The sequence below is a fragment of the Eptesicus fuscus genome, chromosome 18, assembly GCF_027574615.1.
Source record: "Eptesicus fuscus isolate TK198812 chromosome 18, DD_ASM_mEF_20220401, whole genome shotgun sequence".
Classification (NCBI taxonomy): Eukaryota; Metazoa; Chordata; class Mammalia; order Chiroptera; family Vespertilionidae; genus Eptesicus; species Eptesicus fuscus.
Window position 1 is genome coordinate 27,502,832 of NC_072490.1, and position 14,352 is coordinate 27,517,183.

Sequence of the window (14,352 nt, forward strand, 5' to 3'; positions counted from 1 at the left end):
CATAGGTTCGCCATCATTGTCTAGTGTTTCTAGAACTTCAGGAAAGGCTGACCCTCAAAGAGGTGGGTTCTAAAGGAGACCACATCCCTCTTCTAGCTTGCCTTAGAGCAGTGGTCGGCAAACTCATTAGACAACAGAGCCAAATATCAACAGTACAAAGATTGAAGTTTCTTTTGAGAGCCAAATTTTTTAAACTTAAACTTCTTCTAATGCCACTTCTTCAAAATAGACTTGCCCAGGCCGTGGTATTATGTGGAAGAGCCACACTCAAGGGGCCAAAGAGCCGCATGTGGCTCGCGAGCTGCAGTTTGCCGACCACGGCCTTAGAGTCTTGGTCAAAGCATTCATTCTTTGTACTTCATTTCCACTTATAAGGTATGGAGTAAATTATTATTTTTTAAAATATATTTTTATTGATTTCAGAGAGGAAGGGAGAAGGAGAGAAAGAAACATCAATGATGAGAGAGAATCACTGATTGGCTGCCTCTTGCATGATCCCCACTGGGGATCGAGCCTGCAACCCAGGCATATGCCCTTGACCAGAATTGAACCTGGGACCCTTAAGTCCACAGACTCAGTGCACTGAGTCAAACCAGCCAGGGCTGGAATAAATTATTCTTGCTGGTAACTAGCCACAGGGATATAAAGAGGATATCAAGACAAATGAACAGCAGTCTGGACTTTGGGGACTCTCCCGCCAGTCCATGGTCATCACGATCCCCTCCCCGCCTCAGCGGTGCTGCAGGAGCCTCCTGGAATGCCCTCTGGGGAGGCTGGGCTGCACTCTGCTGTGATTAGGTCGCCCCAAACCTGACAATGCTTATTTATTCCTTTAATATAATCTTGCTTGCAAACGGTACTGCTTATGAAAAATGGCAGGCGCTTCATTTTATACAAAACACGAGGAATTAACAAGCCCAGATTTCATAGCCACATCCACATTCATCTTCTAAAGGTGGTACTAAACAGTGTCAGCGGGGGCTCAGGCACACAGTGCAGACCGCACATGACACGCCTCCATCTGCACAAAAGCGTCCACTGCCTAGCGGATCCCCGAGGAAAGAGATGTTCCCTGCGGCACTTGTTGAAATCTTCTTTGCTATGTGCATTTATTATGAAATATATTTTGCATCCACAGTCTGACAAGACACAGTAATAAAGTCGGCAGCGGAAATCTGCATGGTAATTTGCATAAATTGACTCAAGACTCTCTTCTCAGGAAGAGAAGTCATGAAAAGGAGTGTATGTGTGCCTTTTTGTAGCCTTGGCCAGGCCTTGGCCCATGGCTGGGGAAGCATCCCTAAGCGGCAGAAAGCAGCCGGGCCTGACAAGCCCTTGACAATGGAGCTGCTGTGTGCGCTCCACACCACCAACCATTAGATGAGAGTATCAGGGGAAAGTCATGCAAATTAGCATGCAAATGAGGTTGGCAAAACTTAAGCATTCAGACTGGCAAGCGGGTGCTGTGGGGAAGGAGACAGCAGTCCCTGGAAAACATGCTGGGCAGGGTCTGTCCTTGCCAGCAGCTACGTGCTCTGGGGAAGGGGCTGCTAGGTACGAGGCCGCAGCACAGGCATCTCAGCTTCAAAGTCTACACAGTCCTGGTGGCCACTTTCCTCTTAGTGGAGAGCGGCTTGTGCTAGTCAACACCCAACGGGATATTTGTTGATTGCTCTTTTATTTCCTGACTGTGGTCTGAAACATCAAGCAAACAATATGCACCTTCCAACTTTAAGTAAGGGGTTACATTTCATCAAAACCAGTCAGTCCCCTCACGGATCCCCGAGCAGTCTCCTGAAGGGTCACATAAAGATGCAGTGCATAAGCTGCCTTTAATAATTAGGGCAAAAGATGCTCCCGGTGGTGGACTTTGAGGTTGTCTAAGAGCTACCCAAGTATAACCTACAAAGTGAATTAGGAAGGATTACTAAGATATGGGGCAGAGAATTGCATCATGGGTCCATTCAGCTTACGAAATGTAGCTACTGGGGACTCACCAGTAGCTATTGGCAGGCCCTGGGGAGATGCCAGCCATTACCCACTGGCAACCTCTTACTCCCTTGCTTGCCTAGAGACTGTAAAAGCGAAATTCTGCTTTCCCAGCCTCTCCAGAGGTTAAGGGTGATGATGTGACCTAATTCTGGCCAATAAGACATAAGCCACAGTCTGCTTAGAAGGAGAGGGCATTCTAGGGTAGCTCTTGCTTTTTTTTTTTTAAATAGGTTTTTATTGATTTGAGAGAGAGAGAGAAAGGGAGAGGAGAGATAGAAACATCAGTGAGAAACATCAGCATCATTTAGCTGCCTCCTGCACATCCTCTGCTGGGGACAGGGGATCGAGCCTGCAAACCTGAGCATGTGCCCTGACTAGGAATCAAACCGGCAACCTCCTGGTCCTTGGAGGACCTCGTAGTCTATGGGTCAGTGCTCAACCACTGAGCCACACCAGGCAGCTCTTGCTGCCTTGGATGCAGAGGTGCTGTCTGGAGCAGCAACAGCAAGCCTGCATGAAGACGAGAACCCACACAGCCAGAAGGCTGAACAGCATGAGAGCAAGGGCCTGGGTCTGACGGCATCACTGCACAGCTGTGCCACCTCAGGTCTCACCACGACTTCCTGCATCTGGGAAAGCAAAACCTTTCTTTGTTTAAGCCACTTGGTCAGCTTTCTGTACTAGGTGACCATATTCCTAACCTATATATGCTCATCAAAAGAGTGGGATCAGACTGAGGGGTGCTAGAGCCCAGCATTGGGTTGAAGAGTGTCCCCGAAAATTCTGTCCACCTGGAACCTCAGGATGTGACCTTTCTGGACAAAGGATCTTTGTGGATATAATTAGTTAAGGATCTTAGGATGAAAAATCATCCTGGATTCAGGGTGGGCCCCTAAATCCAATGACTGGTGTCCTCGTGACTAGAGAAGAGGATGCACAGAGACACAAAGTGAAGGCCACATGAAGATGGAGGCGGGCATTAGGGCTACGCAGCCCCACACCAAGGAACGCCTGCAGCCCCGGAAGCTGCACGTGGCACGGATCCGCTCCCAGAGCCTCTGCAGGGAGCGTGGCTCTGCCACATCTTGACTACAGACTTCTAGCCTCCGGAACTGTGGAAGGATCATTCCCGTTGTTTTAAGCCTCCCTGTCTGTGGTAATTGGTTGTGGCAGCCCCAGGAAACTCATCCAGACCTGGGAGTTGGAGAGGAAAGCCTCGGGCAGCGCAGGCAGGTTGCCAGGGGTGAGAGCTCCTCAGGCAACCGCTCCGCCTGTGAGGGCTCCGTGGACTCAGCTTCTGTCCCCTTCCCTTGGCTCCTGGGGTCCCCAGGAGTGGCCCAATGCAGGTAAAGCTCCGCGTTCCTCCAGAAATGCTCCTCCACCCCAGGGAGCAGCGGGGGAAGTTCCAGCAGGCGAGACCCTCTCCTGGGGAAGCCCAATAGGCTAGGTTCCCACTTGTGCTGAGGTGGGCGCGCGGTCCAGGGGTGGGCCAGCAGCTCCAGCCTTGGCTACAAGTTCATCGCAATCACCTCTGAGATTTAAAAAATACCAATGACTGAGCCAGCCTGTGAATCTCCTGGCCATACCCCTAGTAAGAAATATTAAAGTGCAGCCAAGATTGAGGACCCATGAGGGACCCACGAGAAACCCTCGAGTTCGCTGCCTCCAAATCCTCCCTCCCACTCCCAGCGGCCACCTGCAGAGGCCTGAGACCACCCACATGGCTCTAGTGCAGGTTTCAAGCAGGTGGCCCACAGACCAGGCCTGCAGGTGTGTTTCGTTGGCCTATGAGGGGGGAGGGGGCCTGGCCACAGAGGGTCAAATCTCATCACAGCAAGGTATAAGGTTTCTCCCATCGCAAATTTTGAAAATAATTTCTTAGTTGGGGGCTTATACAAGAGACTTGTGAATCTATGACTCTCACCAGGATGCTTGTCAATTTTATTTTTTTGCTTCTTCTAGTGAGTGGATTAGGTGGGGTGATGGGTCGAGTGGCAGAGGCTGGGATACATGTGCCAAGAGGAGAACAAGGTGCATGTATGTTGAGGGGAGTACCAGGCAGGAGGCAGCAGCAGATTTGCTCTCCAGGGGCCCACAGGCTGCCAGGTGGATAGCGCCCCTGAGAGGTGTAACAGGGGAACCCGGCTCTGCATAGCCAGTCCTCATGGGTCCTCATCCCAGCCCCTCAAGGCCTCAGCATGTTCAGCCCCAGGCAGAGGGAGGACTGACTGGCCACCCAGATGATGCTGACCCTCCCGCCCCCCTGCCCTCCATGAAAGGCTGAGGGTGGGGTCAGATTCTATTTTCTCCTACTTTCTCTCCAAGCAAGTGAGCACTTGACAAACATCTGTTGTCAGAATGAGTGGAGGGAGGGGGCAGGAGGCAGAGCCAGAGGCACACAGAAAGGATGGGAGGGAGGGCGAGGTGACTGGTTCTGGGAATTGTCTGGGCATCTCAGCTAATTGAGGTGGGCTGGCGGCAGGCTCTGCTGGGCGGTCCTGGCTGATGGGCAGGATGCGCGTGGGGGTAGCTGGGAGTAGTCACCGTGCCGGGGACAACAAGGAACACCCCCCAGAGCCCTTGGGGATCTTGTCTACTTCCCAAATGTCTCTGCCACTGAGTTAAGAAAAGCAAACAAAATAGCACTTCCCCCTTTCCATCTCCTGAGAATTCATTAAGATGAGCCTGTGTACGCACGGAATTGGAGCCCTGGCCTCCTAGCCTAATTACCATTTTAAAGGGTATCAGGGAAGAAACTCTACCTGCTGGGAAAATAAGTCAGCAAAGCCTGCAGTGGGAGGGCACTTGGCTCTCTCCCCTCTCACCACAGTGACATGGGGCCTCCGCCTCTCAGTCTGGTGGGGTCTAAAACCAAGGCAGAGTGTGTCTCTCGGAGCCACGTTGGAACCAACAGGCGTTTGACACCAGCTATGGCCAGGCCCGGGGCTGGGCCCACGAACAGTGGTGGATCTGAGGGGCTGTGGCCCCAGCCACGCCCAGAGCCCATCCAGGAGCCAGAGCACAGCGGAGCTCCTGTGGAGTCCGGAGGCTAAGAGAGCCCAGGGCAGCGTGATAAGGGAGAGGGTGCCATGGAGGGGGCGGAACACAGGCAAACGTGCTCCGAGCTTTGATGAGTCAGAAGAACATTTCACAGCGGACAAGGCAGGGCGTTCCAGCAGAGAGGATACCATGAGCCAAGGTGTGTGGTGGGGGGGCAGTGTCACTGTGTGGGGAGCAGCCAGCAAGCGGGCCTCTGGACCATGGGACAAGCAGTGAGCAAGCGGACACTGGAGGGAGGTGGGCTGAGATTTTGAGGGACTCAAACAACATGGGGAGGAGGTGATCCATGCCAATGAGGACACTGCAAAGGTCACCGTCACCATCCGCCAAGAACCCCAAACAGCCAAGCGTCTCACTGTAGCCAATGGGACACCAACAAGAGGCATTATAAGTATCCTGATAATTCAAAAACTTCACATAGAACATCTATGAGATCTCTCTCTCTCTCTCTCTCTCTCTCTCTCTCTCTCTCTCTCTCAGACTCTCATACACATACACACACACACACACACACACACACACACACACACACACACCCCGAATACTAGGTCAGGCTCCAGAACAGAAATCTGTTAGGATGGAATCCCCAATGCAGGTCAGTGTGGTAGAACTCCCCTTGTTGGGGCGGCCAGGCCTCTGCTAAGGCTGCATCGGTGCAAAGCCCCGGCCTGGAACGCACACAACGAAGGCAGTGAGGCTGAGACCACCCTCCCAAAGCTGGTGCCCAGGGCTGTGCATGTCACCCAGGGCCCCTCCCCCAGAGCCTCATGTTCTGACCCTTCCATCAAGTCCACTAGTTACCCGGCATTTCAGACGACTGCAGAGGAAAAGCAGGAAATTCGAGAGAGGCAGAGAGAGGGGCTGTATCTGGGGCAAAGATGATGACTAGTCCAGAGGAAGACCCAGACTGAAGAGAAGACCTGGAACTGCAATCGGCAGTGAGTCGTGCTCCGCATCCTGGGTCAGTCCAGGAAGGCAGAGGGACCGCTTACCCAGCCGTCCCCAGTGTGTTCTACAAATGTTTCCCCTGTGAGGACTCAGTGACAAAGATTCCATGGCCCAATACATCTCGGGGATCCTGCACACTACACCCCCCTTTCGGCACAAGACCACACGTGGATGCAGTGAAGGCCCTGAGAAGTCCTGCAGGAGGAAGTTGATTTCCTTTTGTTCATCAGCGTTCCCTAAATATGCACAAGCACTACACCCTCCTGCCTGCGTTCTTCTCACATAAAACCTACTAACACCCCTTGGAACTGGTACCTCACAGGTCCCACTGGCTTAGAAAAATGCATTTTATTTGTCTCTGCTTTGAGGAAGAAAATATTTTTTTTTCTTAAAAATAACTGAAATGATTAAATGTGGTGCCTTTTGCAAAGAGCTATAATTGTAAGGAAAATTCACTTCATTTGCACAAACCTCTCTGTCACCCGTGGTGCCAGGAAAGTGAAATGTTACCGACCCCCAAGAGCTCAGCCTTTGGGCCACATGGCGCCCCCTCTGGGCCACTGGTTGACCTCAGACCACCGTGAGAGTGAGGAGCCAGGGGTCACTCCACCAGCCTCCTGCCCACGTAGAGCAGTATAAGCCCATCACATCAACCTCTCCAGGGAAGAGAGTGCCTCAGCAACTGTGTGTGTGTGTGTATGAGTGAGTGAGTGTGTGTGTGTGTGTGCACGCGCACGTGTGTGTGCCTGAGTGTGTGCCCACACATGCATGAGGTTCAGCAAATATAACTATGCTCAAGGAACAAGTTCTCCTACTGCTCTTTCACCTCCATTATTTTGCATCTTGTCCATCCTCCTCCAGGTGACAACCCACCCAAGTAACCAAACCCTGTAATGGTTAGACCTGCCCACGGGCAGTAAGATGACGCAGACTGAAACGTGTCCTTTCTCTCCTGGAAAGCATTGCCTTTGCCGAGGTCTGCACCTTCAGAAGGGCTCAGAGTCGTTACTGGGCTGGGGCCAGTGCATAGAGGCGAGGCTCCTGCAAGGCAAAACAAACGCCCTGGGCCCTGGGAACATCCTATTCTCATCTCAGGACTAGCAAGCCCCAGAGAGAGACCAGCATCGTCTCCAGGCAACTGTCCTGGCGGCAGGCACCAAGGGTGACGGGGAACAGGGGCTCCAGGACCTCACCTGGTACGTGTTGTCGAAGCTGTCGTACATGAACCTCGTGATCAGAGACGTCTTTCCGACTGTAAAACAAGAAGAGAGGGGGGTTCAGCCACGGCATCCGAGCTAGGTTCCTCTAAATACATTTCACGTGAAGACAACAGATAACACAAAAGCCCAAAGGAAAGATGAGATGCGGAAACAGAAGTGAAAGGCAGACCCTGGGAGAGGGACCCAGAGCAAGGCAGCCGAGTCGACACCGGCTGGGCTGCAGGGGAGTTCTTGCCAGGCACGGAGAAGGAGGCCCTGCCCTGTGAATTCCCGCCTCCCAACTCCAACATCTTTCTTGGCCCACAAAAGTGTAACTGACGCCAGAGCCATCTATGAAGAATTGGAGCAAGCGTGTGCAAGACGGATGCTCCTCTCACTGGCCTACGTTCTCCTGGAAACATTGCCTTGTCCTTGGTCACAGGCTGGGGTGGGGGAATGCTGTTTAGCTCCCGTTCACTCAGCCTGGAGCCTGCTGAGGAAGTGGCTTTCTAAGGAACCAGGCAGCAGGGGGTGCAAATGAGCCATTGCCCAGCGTCTCTCATAGGCAGGACTATATTTTGGAGAGTGTGCCTGACTGTCCAGCTCCTTGCAGGACGGTTAGCATCCCTGGGCCTCGCTGGGTAAGTTCCAGCAGGATCCCGTTAATGTGACAACCCTGGATTCCCCTCCCCGACCCCATTCGCCCCTTCACCCGCCCTCATTTGCAAATGCCCTGAGAACCACTGCTATGGCTAAGCCAACCAGGAAGTCTCCTGGGGATCCCAGAAGTGCGGCTTATCTCCCTAACTGCAGTGCTTGGCTTCTGACCCAGCCCTGTGCAGGTCCCCTGGGGCCTGGCAGCGGCAGAAAAACCTACTGTAGCATTTCTATCATCTGGGAGGGGAGGAAGGGGAGGAAGGGACATCTGTTAGGTCAGGCCCAGCACGGAATGCTTCTCTACACCAGGCGTCCTCAAACTACGGCCCTCGGGCCACGTGCGGGTGTTTTTTTTGTTTGTTTTTTTTAAAATATATTTTATTGATTTTTTACAGAGAGGAAGGGAGAAGGATAGAGAGTTAGAAACATCGATGAGAGAGAGAAACATCGATCAGCTGCCTCCTGCACACCCCCCACTGGGGATGTGCCCGCAACCAAGGTACATGCCCTTGACCGGAATTGAACCTGGGACCCTTCAGTCCGCAGGCAGATGCTCTATCCACTGAGCCAAACCAGTTTCAGTAACGTGCGGGTGTTTTTGCCGTTTTGTTTTTTTTTACTTCAAAATAAGATATGTGCAGTGTGCATAGGAATTTGTTCATAGTTTTTTTTTTAAAACTATAGTCCGGCCCTCCAACGGTCTGAGGGACAGTGAACTGGCCCCCTGTTTAAAAAGTTTGAGGACCCCTGCACACTGTCCCACCAAGTCTACCATGGCCCCTGGAAGCTCAGAAGGGACTGGCACAGCTGAGCTTGGCTCACAGTCGCCTCTGCTCCGGCTGCCAGGAACACACAACCCTGGTGGGGAAGCAGGAGAGCCAGCACCCAAGAGTTCTCCAGTCTGCCTCTCCCCGATCCTCGGACCGGATGCCCACGGTCTCCACCTGGCGGGGTAGCTGGTCACTGCCTGAATGGAGCAGGGTGACCCACGGGGCTCCTCCGGGCAAGGTCCTTCTCTGAGGCCTCAGTGTACAACATCTAACAGACAAGGGCAGCCACCTCCTGTCAGCCCACAGCTGTAAAGGAAAGACAATAGTTTTCTAGCCAGAAGGAACATCTGTTGGACTGTGTTTGGGACAAATTTAGGTGGCTCCATCTTTGACCTGGAATGGGTCAGCTGGATCCAAATCTTAGCTGGGGTACTGTTTAGCTCCATCATTCTGAGGTGGTCCCTGCCCCTCTGGACCTCCATGCCTCATTTGGACATAACATCAGAGACTTCAAAGGGCAGCAGTAGAAATGAAATAAGATCATAAAAGTGCCAGGCACGCAGGAAATGCTTAGCACGGAAAGGAGGTAGGTAGCAGGTAAACAGCTGATACCACCACCACCACTGAATTCGCCTTGTCCGCCATGTCTCTCCATCTGGCTGTTCCTGATCTTTCTTCTTTGTAATAAAACTGCTACCTTATAATCGTTCTGGTGAGTTGTGGAGCCTGAGGAGGGTCCTGGGAGCCCTTGGCTTTGTAGCCAGTTGGTCAGAGTGTGGTGTCGCTGGGGACCCCACGTGTGGCTGGCAGTCTTACTGGGGACTACGCCCTTAAACTGGGGAGTCTGACACCAACTCTGGGTGGGCAGTGGTAGGAAGGACTGCAGTACCCCAGCTGGTGTCAGAAGAGCCACATTCTGGAAGAACCTCTCTGGGGTGAGCAGTAACGCACCCAAGGTCTCTTCTAATTGCAACTGAAAACTGTCCTTTGAAAAGCTATTGATGGGCATTTAATCTGTAAGGTACTTCCGAATTGCTTTAAATCTGCCCTTAAATTTCATATGAAGGTGGGAAGTGGGGGCTCCCCACCCAGAACGGCCTGGCTGGAGATTGCTAAGGGGACCCCAGCGTAAAACGTGGAGCAACATTGAGCCAGCGAGAGGCAGACAAATGCGAGGGAGCACAGCTTCCTCCTTTTCCAAAAGACAATGGGAAGTTACAGCCTCCTCCTCGGCAAGAAGGCATGGCAGGGCCCACCGGTAACTTCCCTAGGCAGTGACACTCCCGCATCTTACTCCCGGGACAAGGGACAAGCATCAGAGAGCAGGGTGAGAAGGTGGGGAGACACCAGGTTCCTTTCTCCCAGGTTCTTCCCCAGGGCAGCTGAGCAGACAGGCAGGAAAGACAGTGGAATCACACAGAGGAACAGGAGGTTCGTGGAGTAGCTGAGAACTCAGAGATCCCCACAGGGTGTCCAGTGCCGAGCCGCTCCTTCTCAGGACACCAGCCACTGGCTCACAGGGTAGAAGGAGAAAATCCCAAGAAAACAACTTGTTTATTGGGACTGTCAGGAGGAACAGGTGTGGGGGCCCGGCCACAGCCAATACTCTCTGAACATTCCCACAATAACCATCCTAGGCAACACGTGTGTTTATAGAGCTTGTTCCAGGCACACGCCAGGGGCCGTGCCAGGAGGATTTACATGACAGGAGTAAACAGAGGAGATGGGACACCTGCTGCCTGGAGCTGCAGGATTCCACGCCCGCAGCTACGCTGTGCTGAGCCCTCAGCACCGACCTGTGTGGTCCTCCACTCTGAAGCGGGTATTCATGTCACCCCCGCTTTCTACAGGGGGCAATGAGTGGACAGCCTCGTGCCCAGGGCCAGAGCTGAGTGAGGCCAGGATGAGGCGGCCTGACCAGGAACTGAGCTCCGAGTTCTGACCCTTCTTGGCATCTTTGAGTCAAACTGGGTTTCAGAGTCCTGCCAGGTCATCACTGTCATCACTGTGGATGTCCGGAGTCCTGGGAACAGCCCCTGCCAAGCCGAGGCACCTCTTCCTTGGGACCAGCTGCAGGTTAGAGCCTCTCCGCACTCAGCAAGTGCTTGACCCAAACCAGAAGCTCAGACACCGGAAACTGAGGCGCCCTGTGGGGCCCAGGAGGGCTTACAAAGCCAGAGTGGGCATGTTTGAACATCAGGGGCCCAGCACCCCAACCGAGTCCTGGGCTGGATGACCGGATCACCACTGATGAGCTCCAAAAGGGAATCTCTTTCTATTCCTCTAGGCTCGTTTTCCTCATTTCTCAGGGCAGAAGGCCCCCTCCTCCCTGCCTCAGAGCTTCCCTACGACCACCCAGTCCTCTTTCCGAGGCTGCCCGGATAACGGGGCTCAGGCCCTTTTTGAACTTGTCAGCTCGGCTACCTGCTTAGACCTGTCCGATGGCTCTTCCTCCCTGCGGCACGTATCTGCACTCTCCATTGCAGCCTCAGGAATGGAGATCCAGCCCCCACTGAGCAAGTGTGACTGCAGGGCCTCCACCCTGCCCCTGACCCCAGGGCTCCAGGACGGAACTCAGGGATGTTCCGGGCACTGCAGCTCTCAGAGGAAAGCCTGGGCCACGCTGCCTGACACGAATGCAGGAAAGGCAACCTCCACACCGTCTCTGGGAGGCTGCCGAGGGCCCTGAGAGCTGCCCAGGCTCCACCCTGGCCTCACATAAAGAGGCTGAGCTGGCAAACGGGCTGTCCTGTGCCAGCTCCTCTCCCCTCGGAAAGGCTACTGCCCCTTCCTCACCCCACACCTGAGTAGGAGGTACCGGAACCCGGAAATGGGGAGCTCGCACAGCCCATCTACCTGGCCGCTTCCCCAGTCTCACCACAAAGAGCAGGAGGAGGAGGCTGCAGCCATCACCTGACTGGCCACTACCACTGGGCTGTAGCCAAGGGGAGAACGGAGAGGAGCAGTGACATTCAACCGGTGCGGATAGGGAAAGGCGCATGGGAGGGGCAGGAGACACTCCCCTGAGGTCCCTCCTGCCTTCCCACCAGCCCCTGCAGCCTCTGAGAGAGTGGTCTTCCCCACAGGGCTCTGTTCTCAAGGTCACCCTGGGCTCTGTTCTCAAGGTCACACTGGGCTCCGTTCTCAAGGTCACACTGTCCCGAATACAGCTAACAAGAGTCTGAGACACCAGTATGGCAAAGCTGAGCTTTTTCTGAAAGATCCCACTCTACTGCCAGGATTTTATTAAAAACAAGCAGCCAAATCATTTGAGCTTTTCTTTGTCTAGGCTCTTGGCTTAGCAATATTCCTGTAGTTTAGTCCCACCTGATTAAGCAGAGAGATGCATTTTCCTTTCAACCAAACCAGGGTCAGACGATTCCTTACTGAGTATTTACCAGGAACCTCATCTAGAAGGAAGGAGTAGGAACTCGAACTCTTACGGGGCTTTCTCTTCGAGCCAGACAAGAAATCTGGTGCTTTACTTAGGGCCCCTCATTGGATCCTCGTCACGATCCAATGAGTGAGTTATTATCCCCCAGGTCACAGAGCCGGTAAGCAGTGGAGCTGGCGCACAAACCCAGATCTGACGCCAAAGTCCGCGCCTCACACATGACTGCCACGTGAAACCAAACCCACCCAGGGCTCCGGGCCTTGGCTTGTGCCCAGGCCACAGGGTGACAGCTGAGTGGCCCATGAGCCCCCAGATTCCCACGCTGACACGGCCTCCCTCTTTGAAGGACCCCTCTCCGCCCTGCCATCTCCATAGTAGGTGTGGGTATGGGTGGAGAGATTGCCATGCCGGCCAGAAACATAGGAGAATGTGAGGCAGAGCACAAGAAATTAGCTGGAGACTTCGTAGAGGGTCTGCCAAGGCCTGGCAGAGAGAGCCCCACCCACGAGGTGGCCCCCTTGCCCAGCCCCGCCAGACCTGGGCCCACAATCTGCTCTCAGCCACGCGTTCCCATTGACCACCCACGCCAGTTCCGGGCTCTGCTGGACAGGCAATGGGGTCCCACCTGGTCCTCCTCAGGGTCCCAGAACTGGCCCAGAATGGGAGGCAGAAAAGACCTGGTGGAACCCACTGCCATTTCTAGGCCCCCATGGTGGGATGCCTGGGAAAGAGCCTCTGAATGTTGGCCCACAGCCCCCCTTCAGCCAGCTCTAGGTCAGAGAGAGTCTGCAGTTGTCAGAAGGTGGCCCTGGAAAAGGCAAACCTGCTCTCAGGCCAGCATCCCACTCCTCGGCTAGGCTGGCTGACTCGGTTATCCCTTCAGCACAGTTTGCAGCATACAGCCAGGAAATGCTGTGAGTGCTGGGAAGGGCCTGCTCCGAGGGGCTCCGTCCTTGCCCTGAAGCTGAGAAGGAGGCCAGGACCATCCTGGCCCAGCTTCCCTGCTCCACAGGGGTCTCCGGGGAGGATGCACCATGCCCTGCAAACCTTTGCCCCAAAGCCCCCCATTACTGGCCCTCCTGCGGGCGCACAGCCCCCAGGCCCTGTGGTAATAAGACACAGCTACATCTACCTGAGCCTTGTTTTCAAAAAATAGAAAATCCAACCCCAACCTTGCAGCAAGGCTCTCCCCTCCACACCCACCCTGCCACCCAGTGCACAGAAGGTGGCTCCAGACCAGGGCTCTGCCAGCTCCTACCCAAGTCCTGAGGGGCTGCCTGGCTCACCGTAGGCTAAATGAGGAAACACGTGAAAAATCCCATTTCAAACTGTTCCCCCAAAGACTCCGACTGTAATTAAGAAATATGCAAAGCTCTTCATTGGACACTTTAATTAAGTGTGTTAATTCCCTCTGCCAGAGAATGCTCAGCCACCTGGGCCTCACCGAGGGACTCGGGGAAGACAGAACCGAGGAGGGAGGAGCGGGGGAAGGATGGGAAGGAGGTTGGCAGGACAGGGGTGGGCTGGGGTGACCCAGACCCTTTCTCCTGCTCCAGTTGGGAGACTGACCCACTGCTGACCCTCACACTGCCCCATTGTCCTCCACCTGTCCCCTGTCCTCTGACCAAGCCCAGTGACCCCAGGAAAGCCTGCCCTGAGTCAGGGCTAGAGGGTATCATCCACTAGCCTCACAATGCCCCCCACCACCTGCTGGAAAGGAGAAAGCCTGGGGTGCAGGAGGAAGTACTGGCCCTATGTATGTCCCTGGCTGGCTATGGACCTTGGACCTGTCCAACCCCTGCTCAGGGTCTCAGTTTCCCATTAGACTCTAATGATTAGAGTAGGAAGGAACAGGGCGAGTGGGTTCTAAGAATCCCATCAGCCTAACAGCCTATGCTTCAATCATGTAGAAAGGGTGAGGACAGAAAAGGAAAAGGAAAAACAAAATAAAGGTCCCGTGTGACCCAGGAAAGCTCGGACTCCAGGTGGGGAGTTTTCCTCGAGTCTGCAAACCCACAGGTACTCCCAGGAAGGCCGGTCCTCCATTCCATCATTCCTCCAGAACACCTTAACTCAGCCCTGTGGTGTCTGGGGACATGATGGCCTGTTGGGGCTGCACACGGTACCCGGGGCTGGGGCCGTGGAGGTTCAGCCTCAGTCTCCCTTCCTGACCCACTTCCTGCTTCCTTCCCCAGAGGTTTCACGTTTGGCAGAAAGAGGCGAGTTCCAAGGAAGCAGGTGGCCAGCAGGGCCGGGCTCGGAGAAACCCCAGGCTCAGATGGTCACACCAGCACCGCTGGTTGCCACAGGGGAGATTTGGCTACGTCTCCTT

At 54.2% G+C, this 14,352-nt stretch overlaps 1 protein-coding gene across 4 annotated transcripts in view; it reads right to left on the minus strand.

Moving 5' to 3' along the window:
* Positions 1–14,352, minus strand: part of RAB6B (RAB6B, member RAS oncogene family) — a 114,480-nt gene that overhangs the window by 80,866 nt on the left and 19,262 nt on the right. For all 4 annotated transcript variants that reach the window (XM_054729887.1, XM_054729888.1, XM_008153042.3 and 1 more), the window contains exon 2: positions 7,194–7,252. In XM_054729887.1, the coding sequence (XP_054585862.1) occupies positions 7,194–7,252 (59 nt within the window). The remainder of the gene's footprint in view (positions 1–7,193; positions 7,253–14,352) is intronic.